Genomic DNA, 10,786 nt, shown 5'->3' with positions numbered 1-10,786 from the left:
GGCAACTCTAGAACATTCTGAAGTTTATCGCTCATTCTCTTTCTCTCTCTGTTCGCAGTGTTCATCCAACTTGACGTTTCTCTTTGTGGAACATTCTACGTCATTCTTCGAACATTCTGCCTATTTCTCGTTGTTCGCTTTGTGTTGCCGCAGTATTCGCCACAATACAGTTTCCGCCTATTTTGAGTCGCATATTTATTTAATTTTTTGTTTAGAAAAAAGGTAAAATATTACTATTCATGGGTACCAAAAAAAGGTTCTTAAACAATGATTTCCCTATATAAAAAATGTTGTCCTTAGAATAATAGTGTAAGGTTGCCACTTATTTTCGATTCTACACAATTTATCTAAAACCTCGCAACATGGATATCAAATGAAAGGTATTGTTGAGAACTTTGGTAAATAAATATTTTCCATCAGGGTTGCCACGCTTCATGGTAATACAAATTTTTATTTTCTTTATTTCAATCAGATTTTTTTTTATGTTTGCACAAGTCCACTTAGTTTTATCTGAACAATAAGCGATTTATTGTCTAGACACTATTTGTTATCACTCACAAAAGCGTAGGTGCAGAGTTTAAACAGCAACTAAGCTAAAATGACATTGTATTTCTCGACAAAGCACGAAACACGCGACCTACTTTGAATGCTAAAAGGCAATGTATGTATATAAAACATTGTCATATTTATTCAGAAAAAAAAGACAATGCTTGCACTGTGTGTTGTATGTTAAGTGTATAAAAGCGCGAAAGTGAAGTGTGAAATTTAGTTTTATTGATTATTATTATATTGAGGGTTTTCTAGCACGTTTTTGGGCACCTTTAGGATGTGTTGTTCTTTTTTTAGATTTTTTCGTGAACATTTGTGTAATTTTCCGTGTTTACCGAGATTCGGGACTTAAGCTGTCTTTCCAGACTCTTTCTATTGGAAGATGTTTTCGGATTCTTCGCGAAATATTCAGTACTTTCTTGGAAGTTTTCTAGAATTTTTTCAAGGGTTTGTTCAGGGGTTGGCAATTCATGATGAATAGGCGGACACTATATGAAGAATACAAGAGGTCTGCTTAGCAAATTTTTGGGATTTGTTGAACCCGCCTTTTGTTGCTTGCTAGAGGTTATTGAGGAACACCTCCCCAAAGCAGTTCACACGCAAATATCCCAGCGCTGGACAGCCGCATACTATATGCTCCACCGTTTCTTGTCCAACTTCACACTTCCGAAAGTTATCACTACTCACCAGACCCAATTTAAGGGCGTGCTAAGCTAACAAATTGTGACCAGTTATGATACCCAGCAGAAGTCTACAGTCGTTCCTTGGTGGTTTAAGTATAAGTTTTGTTAAATTCGGGTCATGTGACGTGAGCATGGCTCTGGATCCTTCGAATCCACGTTTTTGTGACCACTTTTTATCAGCCTCTTAGAACAGGCCTAAGTCACATTGCCTTTTTGGAACTTGTAGGGAGATAGGACTTTCTAGCGTGACTGCATTATTTAGTAGCGCTCCTTCTTAACTACAGTTTTTTTAGGAATTTTCAAGACTAATTGGAAATTTTCGAGACTACTGGGGGATTACTATTGTATACAGCGTCTCTAATTTATTTTCGGAATTTCGGCATTTTCTGGACTAGATAGCTATTTTTGGGGTTTCGAGATTAATTCGTTATTATTATTGTATACAGCGTCTAGAAATTTTTGGAAGGTTCGGGATTTTCCGGACTAATTCATGATTACTATTATATACTGAAAATATCATTTTTCAGGGGGTTTTAGACTTTTACGGAATAACTCGGAATTTTCGGAAGTTCTCGGTATAAGTTTTGTTTGCAGTATTGAGTGAAGCCATAACTGCTTTACATAATTTTATATTTTTATTCAATCCCAATTCCTATTTAGGCAAATTTACAGGCAAAAAAATATAGCGTAGAGTTTTTCATAAATCCAAAACACGTCAGACCAAATACATAGCGCCTTAACTTATGTATTCATGTGGATGTATGGATTCATGGACTTGGATTTATATTTTGCACATTACTGTACTTCGATTATTACACTTTAAATTAAAGCAAATGAACATATTTACATATTGCTTCTTTAACTTGCACACATAATTTAACATCCACCAGATTTACCTTTTTATGAAAGCTTCGCATCAGGATTGCGCGCGAATTAAAATAAATTAATTGATTTCGACACAATTTATCTAAAAGGAGTTGCCTATACGCCGCTATGTCTGAATTTGGCATCCCCTCAAAACTCATACGGCTGTGTAAAATGACGTTGAGCAATACCACCAGCTCCGTCAGAATTGGAAAACACCTCTCCGAGCCGTTCACCACAAAACGGGGTTTCAGACAGGGCGACTCCCTTTCATGTGACTTCTTTAATCTGATGTTGGAGAATATAATAAGAGCTGCAGAACTGAACCGCTCAGGAACAATTTACTATAAGAGCGTGCAATTGCTGGCTTATGCCGATGACATCGACATCATCGGTAACAAAAACCGCGAAGTCTGTTCTGCCTTTTCCAAGTTGGATAAGGAAGCAAAGCGAATGGGTCTGGTGGTAAACGAGGACAAGACGAAGTATCTCCTGTCATCAAACAAACAGTCAGCACATTCGCGCCTTGCCACCCAAGTCACTGTTGACAGTTACAATTTCGAGAAAGTAGAGAATTTCGTTTACTTGGGAACCAGCATTAACACCGATAATAATGTCAGCATTGAAATCCAACGTAGAATCACTCTTGCCAACAAGCGCTACTTTGGACTGAGTAGGCAATTCAGGAGTAAAGTCCTCTCTCGACGTACGAAAACCGCGCTCTATAAGTCATTCATCATGCCCGTGCTGGTATGTATGGCGCAGAAGCATGGACAATGACAACATCCGATGAGGCGGCTCTTGGAGTGTTTGACAGAAAGATTTTGCGGAAGATTTACGGTCCTTTACGCGTTGGCTATCGCGAGTACCGCAGATGATGGAACGCGGAGCTGTATGAGCTTTACAACGATATGGACATAGTGCAGCGAATTAAAATACAGCTGGCTTGGTCATGTCCTTCGAATGGACACCGACGCTCCAGCTTTGAAAGTATTCAACTCGGAACCCGCTGGTGGTAGCAGAGGAAGAGGGAGGCCCCCACTGCGATGGAAAGATCAGGTGGAGAAGGACTTGGCTTCACTTGGCGTTTCCAATTGGCGTCAGTTGGCACAGAGGAGAAACGACTGGCGTGCTTTGCTGAACTCGGCCAAAATCGCTTAGGCGGTTACAGCGCCAAAAAAGAAGAAGAAGAAGAATTGATTTCGACAACGATATAGTAATGTATCGAGTATTCGATTGCTGTATGCCTTGTATGCAGATACGATTTTACAATTATTACATTGCAGAATTTAAGCGATTATATTATTGCATTGCATTTGCTCTCAAGCCAATACAGTTTTACACGTACATTTAACATTTAACACATAACAAATTGCAACTTAAATTTTTGTACCTATCAGCGTTCAGCATAGGAAATATTAGCCGCTATTTATTTAATAGAAAAACGCTGCTACAATCCTCAATGGCGCAGTAAGCCTTTATATCTCTGCATGTATGTTAGTGTATGCGTTTGTGTGTATGTATGTATGTCTTTTACTGCCAAATGTTAACAGCAACCACAATCGCTGCTAATCCTTTTTGGCACAAATTGGCGCTAAATTTAATGAATGACTGTTTCGTGTACAGTTGCGACAATCTAAATTGAAAATAACACAATGGAATTTGGTAAAAAACAATTGGCGCATACGAAACTCTTTGTCGTCTCTACGTACTTACATCCCCACATACATATATGTATGTAGCTTGTATTTCGCTCTACTCCCGAGTGCATATTTAATTTGCTTGAATGCGGCGCTTATCTTGTCGTTTCGGTAGCACTCAGCTGCAATTGGAAAAACATTGAGTATGTAAGTATTTTCCAACAGAAAATTCTCTAAATGGATTGGAAAAGGCATGAAAATTCCTTTGTTTTATTAGTATTTCCTTCGCCCAGCTTAAGCTCGCTCAATTCCTAATCGCATTTATTTAAAAGCTTAGTCCAACAAATTCAGATTTTGAAGTGCAAGAAAAGCTAATATTTTTTTTTTTGTTTTTTTTTTAAGAACTTATATTTAGGAAACAAAGTAAAGTAGGTTTTAAGAGCTTTATAAATTAATTTTCATAAATTTTTCAATTCAAAAACCTTTTTTAAAGGTACTTTATTTTTTGTGAATAAGCCTGTAATTTGTATATGAGATTACCGTGCCTTTACATGCAAAAGAAGTCTTTATTTTCCTTGCTTCCCTTAGAATTTGAATTACCAAATGCACTTTAAAGAATGTAGAATATTCGATAAATTTAATTCGGCTAAACAACCTTATCAAAGCGTGGAGCACAGTGGGCAAAAAATCGGTTTTTTCAACATTCATATCTCATATTAGGATGGTTCAGCCTTAAAAAGCAATATTTGAATAAGAAACATTCATTATAAAAGTTGTAGAGTCATATCCAAATAGAGAAAAAATCCTTGAAATTGACTAAATATTTTAATAAAGTTACGTTTTATAAACACCGACTTTTACACTTTTAATAGATCAAAACTTCCCTCGGTCTTCCTTCGTCTTCGAGCTATAGAAAAGTTAAAGATCGGAACCTTTTCTTTCGATTCTCGAAAAAAAAAAAATGCTAATACCTTTAACGTAATCTTACTTACCGGCCACTTTTTATATCATTTTTGAGGTTAGTTTTGTAGTAAGTCCCACTGCCTACCCTGCCATTTAGCTTAGAAACATCTTTGCAGATAGTCCTCAACATCTTTGTTGATGGTCCTCGAAATGTCTTTGTAGAATAGTACTCCACGTTGCCATTCCTGCTCCTATCTGTACTCCTTATGGAGACTTTGCTGCCAAGACCAGGTAGGGAAAGGAATATTATAGTCTTATTTCCGTCAATTACCCAGAAGGGTTTCTTCATATGCAATAATCTGAGGTATCCCGAGGACTGGATAGCATATAACCTGGCAGCGTTGCAAATTACCAGGAATTTGACGCTTGCATAGATCAACTTATGGAATGTTTGAAATTAGTTTCGGAGCTTTGGTAAGGGGTAAAGGAAAATCTTCCATTACAAACATGGTCGTATGTAGTTTTAAACAGGTTTTATATATATATATATTATATGTATAAATATATTTTTCTCTTTAAAAATTAAATAAAATGAAATTAACAAAATGAAAACAAATTAAATAAATAAAAAAAAAAAACATTTCTAAAAGCTCCTTAAAATTAAATGAAATTAAAAAAATATTATTTTTTTTAACAATACCATCTAAAAAATAAATAAAAAATAATGAAAATAAAAAAGTTTCTAAAAATTAAACTGAAATAATAAATATATATTTTTCGTTTTAAAACAATAAAATCTAAAAATTAAATTGAAAAAAAAATTTGTTAAAAAAAAATTTTTAAATAATAAAGGAAAAAAATCTCGGCTGCTCGAAACTCGAACTGCCTTGTAAAGCTTACATATCAACTTATTTTTCAACAGGTGCATTGAGCTATGGGCAAATAATATAACTATGTATAACCAAATCATGTGTTGAGAGAAACATATTTAGTTGACGTAACTAAACTTAAACTATTTTCTCAGTGTCCATGAAAATATTTTACTTGCCTAAATAAGTTAAATATGTGACATATTATAATATGGTAATCTTAAGAATGTTTGTATTTGCCCATGCCACCCCAGTTGACGTTTAAGCTGCGCAAACTTAAATAAAATCCTACCGTAAAAATTAAGAAAAAAATCTAACTGCAAAGTTAAATACCTAAACATATTAAATTAAGTATACTAGCCTAGTTTCGAGTTGTGTGCCAAGCAATATTTTAAAACATAACTAGAATTCTATCTAAATTCGCTTTTAAGATGAAAAACTTTTTTTTGCCAAAACAAAGAAACAAAAATAACTAGATACTAACAACGAATAAAATAAAGAAGCTACTATGTAAGTGCTTTTTAAAGTCACACTCATGCGCCATGTTGCGGCTGGCTCACTGCTTAAGCAATATTTAACACACGTTAATTTCATTAATACTCAACACCGTTAAAGTATATATTTATTACAAAACTTATTTTGCACTATTTACTAACAATAATTAAATGAAAACAAAATAATACTAAACTAAATTATTAAAATTTAAATAAATGTCGTTCAATTGTTTGTGTGAACTAAACAAATATTTGTTATTTGTGTCTCTGTTTATTTTCTTTTATTCGTCTACTTTATACTCTCTTCCCAAATTAACAAAACAAAAATTTTTAAATTTTTCGTACCTTTAATTTCAAAAACAACTATTAAAATATTTTACATCTTACTTTATAAATGTTTTTCGTTTTTATTTTAATATTTGGTTTGTACTTTTTTGGTGTTCCTATTTTCTTTGTTGGTGTTCTATATTTTTGTTATTTATGTTTGTAGGACGAGAAGAATCAACTTCTTATAACCAATCTTTGGCTTTCGTTGGTAAGTTTCAATTAAAAAAATACAAAAAAATAAAAACTTTAAATAAGCACTTTAAATATTTATAATTATAAATATATAAAATATGTTCAATAAATAATCATTTTGTTCATTAAATAAACTCATGCAAATGAAGTGGCACAAAATTCGTAAAAATATGTAAAAATGAGTGGCTCAGCATTAGAAAATATTCTTGGCTAGTCAAACTTGGTTTAAAAGTTCTGGCAAGCTCGATTTTTTTCAAGTAAATTTTTTGCCACTTCAGCCTTCATAATTTACGCACACGGCATATTTCTACTTACACAGTCCGCTTTCCTCTGCTTCTTACTTACCTTCTTATGCAAATACTCGTAACTAGTATTGTTTATGTTTCACAAGCTCGCTTTTTTTCATAGAACTATTTTCAACTAATCAATTTTTACATATAAGTATATGTACATACATAAGTAGCTCTACAATAGTTTGAGTCCCGCACCCAAAACAATTTTTTAATTATCATTCAAAGCCCTCTCGCTTCTAAGAATTTAATTCTATTCTTTTTCCGTGTACTCACATATATTTACTACACCTAACTTACCTTTAAAAACTTTCTGCCTACTTTTTCATTCATAAACCTTTACATATGTACATTAGAGTGGGCCCTTAAATAGCAACATCTAAAGTTTTTACGGGGCATAAAACCAAAAAACTTGGACATGAAATATTAGCCTTTACACTGCTTTAAGAACAAAGGAAGCCAGGCTTATAGGTCTAAAGTCTATCGCCGTTTTTTGTGCTATGGGATGAGCACTACTTTGATTTCAAGCAATGGTGCTAGATGTTTCTTTACTTGCTGTAACATGACCGATATTATACCCACCTGAGCCAGGATATTTAAAGTGAGAGAAACTATTCATGGCAAATATAATCTTTTTAGTGCTTGTAATTGATTCCAGTTCTCTATTAGTAGTGTTGCTACACACTGATTACAGCCTGTAAAATGGGATTAAACTAGCGTCTCTAAAGATTCATCCGTGGAGCTTGTCCATCCATTGTTCGTTCTTTTAATAGAGGATAAGCTGGTGTACTCTTTTGAGAGAATCTTGCTGAGCCTAGTTGAGACTCTAACGCACATTCTCATTTTCAATCTCAAACAACAACAATTGTGAACAATTTATTTTTTTTATTTTAAATTTTATATGATTTTAAAATGCCTCCAAATGTCAGAAAAAAAATCATGGCCGACGAATTGAGAGAATGAATTTACCTTGTAATATTTTTATCATCGTTGATATTTACTTTATTTCTCCCAGTGTACCCAGCAGTAATCATATATTAGTTGCCTGTCGGAAACTCTCCAATTCTCACCGGTGATGCCAACGCTCTCACAGAGCAACGTTAGGTCCAACACCTTCAGGAAACCAAGTGGAATAGACGCCTACAAAATATATTCAAACGAAGCCATGTATTTTAATCAGGGCTGCAAACCTGTTTTGAACCGATCCAGTTTATCAACCGAACCGTGGCTGTTTTTAGGGTTTCGAATCGAAAAACGAACCGAACCATTTTTATTTTGAAATGCCAAAACCGAACCGAGAACCACCCCAAAAAACGGTGCGGTTCGGTTCAAAATCCACTTAAGCATTTTTCAAGTTTTGTAATTCACAACTTTCTCAAAAAATGCAACCTTACGGTAAAACTGCGAACATTTTTGAGTTTAATGGCATATCTGTGAGTTATAATTTCATCCATATAAAAAATGCTTGAAATGCTTTTATATGGAAGAAAATGCAAATCACTGCCAGCAGAAAAAATTCAAATCCGCGAAAAAATTGCCAAAAATCTACTTAAAAATTTTTTCTAGAAATTCTTATTAAAAATTTTGAAACTTAGATGAAACAAAGTGTGAAACTTGGATTTATTCAGTTTTAGTTGGACGGACCAGCAATTTCAGCAGCGAAAAGTTTCACACAATCGACTCTAGCAGACCAACAAGTCTGGAACATACCAAATTCGTTGTTGTTTATATTTACGCTATTGTTGTATTGTAAGGAGAAAGGTTTTTTTTTCTTTTCAAGGAACGTACTTACATACATTTTTCAAATTGAATTGATTACTTATTAACAATTTTATACAGCGGGCCCAATACATTTAGACCAGCCGATCTCCCACCTAGACGGGCCTGATCTTAAAGCTAACTCTTAGCGGCTCATTACACACCAATTTTTTTATTAAGGTTTGACCATAACAGTTAGGTAAATAGCAAAGGAGCACCGTGCCTTATTAACAAATTAATTAAAACTTAGCTCACTAACTACACACAAGCATTTTAACTTGCAGTTGCATTTAGTAAATAATTTTGTAGTAGATACCACATAGCTACAGAGTACTTAAATATTTGCCTTTGAATACCAATGTATGTATGTAAAAAGCCATTACAGTTTTCATGTAACTTCCAGTTATTAACATAACCAGTCGAATATTGCCGTGTGTGCGAAATTACTAAAATAAAACGCTAAACAAAATCTCTTAAGTAGTATAAATATAAACGGTAGTACTGTAAATAATCAAATACATTCTAAATCATTCAGATTTTTCGCTTTTTTCTCCCTTTTAATGCTGTTCGTTTCAAAACTTACTATTTAAACACTGTAGTTTGTTGTTTTTTTTTGTTTGGTATGCTTCAAGTATTTTGTTTATAAAATATTTAGCTTTAGCATTTTCCAAAATATTTTCAGAAAATATTTATTTTAAATTTTCTAAGACTAAAAGATAATATATAGCTTTTAATGTATGCAGGTATTTTCATTTTACATACATACCTACATACCTATAGAAATTTTATTTGTATGCGTTAAATTTCTGTTCAAACACGATATATTTACATACAATTACTACTTTATGGAACCTATAAAAAAAAAAATATAGCGGTGACGTTGGTAAATTACAAACATTATTTACACGTATGTACTTATATTCTTCATACATACTTCATTTAACGGTAAGTTTTCGAATCAAAGCATAAAAGTATAAAACAAAACAGCAAATAAAATAAAGATTAAAACTACCTAGCTGGCTTCATTTCACCTATTTGTTATCACCCACTTCCTTCTGATTAGAACAACATTCTAACCTCCATGTTAAAGCACAGATTCGCTATCGTGCAGCCCTTGATCTGGTTTTGAACATATCCGCTGGCTACCTATCTTACTCTTAAAGTAAAAAAGTACTCAAAGTAAAAGTAAGAGCTTTCTTCATCAAGGTAGCAATTTGGCAGTTTTGGATCCAAAGTAGCATAACTTGGCTGTATTTTAGCTTAAGTTGGAAGAACGTGAATGAGTGTAACGATACGTACGCTAAAAGTTTTTATTCAATTTTTTCAACCAGATCTCTATAAAAGGAATTGTTACGTAAATCAGGAGTGTCTCTATTATCCAAGGGAATTTCCGTTTACTCCATTTCTGTCATCTAAAGTAATGCCACCAAAAACTATTATACCAGCTTCCACTGCTTTCCTGGATATTCGCATAAGACCTACGCTAAAACAATTTTCCAGAAACCAAGCTTAAGCTACTACCGCCCCAAAATGTTTAGCTTCCACAGCGAACCGAGCACAGTTCAAATAATCGCATGAGAATCATTAAAAAAAATACGCCACCTCTCCATCATAAATATGAGCTCACAATTATGCCACAGAGGTAACACCTTTACCAACATACTCTGCACCTTCGCCACACATGTCTATCCGCCAGCAGACTTCCGTGTCAGTATCCGCAACGGCATCCTGCATTGTGTATGCGATGCGTTTTGTACAATTCAAATTTTTTCCCCCACAACAATGTTGCATTAAAAGTATACTTGTTGCAGTACCAAGAGTTACAGCGTTCTGCGAGGAAAAAAATCGCGGAAATGCTTTGTTTTTATTTTACTACTTTTTTTTTAGCGGGAATGCACTACCCCTGGGAGCGCATGATAACAGCAAAGGTTGCAAGTGTTATGCGTAAAATAAAACAGTTGTTCCACATACGCGTACTCCTGTAGCCGCGCAACAATAAAACTTGTGGTATTACAGATTGTAGTAGTTGTTAGTGACATTCGCCTCCACGGCGAAAGTAATTAAATTATTTATTTAAATTGATATTAAAAGTGGTAGGTTAACAATGCAAAAACAAAACAAACATTGGAATGTGAATGCATTGGTATGCAAAAAAAATGTCAAGGACAACCATAAAAAATTTTGTCAGCATTGCAATGCGCTGCTGGTCAACTGCAT

The 10,786-nt window shown here is 34.0% G+C and overlaps 1 protein-coding gene across 1 annotated transcript in view; it reads left to right on the top strand.

Annotated features, from left to right (window-relative positions):
- Nucleotides 1–10,786, top strand: part of LOC118735498 (neuronal acetylcholine receptor subunit alpha-7) — a 613,475-nt gene that overhangs the window by 443,752 nt on the left and 158,937 nt on the right. Inside the window, exon 4 of the mRNA XM_036465294.1 lies at nt 6,493–6,537. Coding sequence (XP_036321187.1) covers nt 6,493–6,537 — 45 coding nt within the window. The remainder of the gene's footprint in view (nt 1–6,492; nt 6,538–10,786) is intronic.

Source organism: Rhagoletis pomonella, unplaced genomic scaffold (assembly GCF_013731165.1).
Source record: "Rhagoletis pomonella isolate Grant_MI unplaced genomic scaffold, Rhpom_1.0 Rhpom_scaffold_00003, whole genome shotgun sequence".
Taxonomy (NCBI): Eukaryota; Metazoa; Arthropoda; class Insecta; order Diptera; family Tephritidae; genus Rhagoletis; species Rhagoletis pomonella.
Note: the sequence above shows the minus strand (reverse complement) of the source record. Positions and strands in the feature narration are given on the sequence as shown.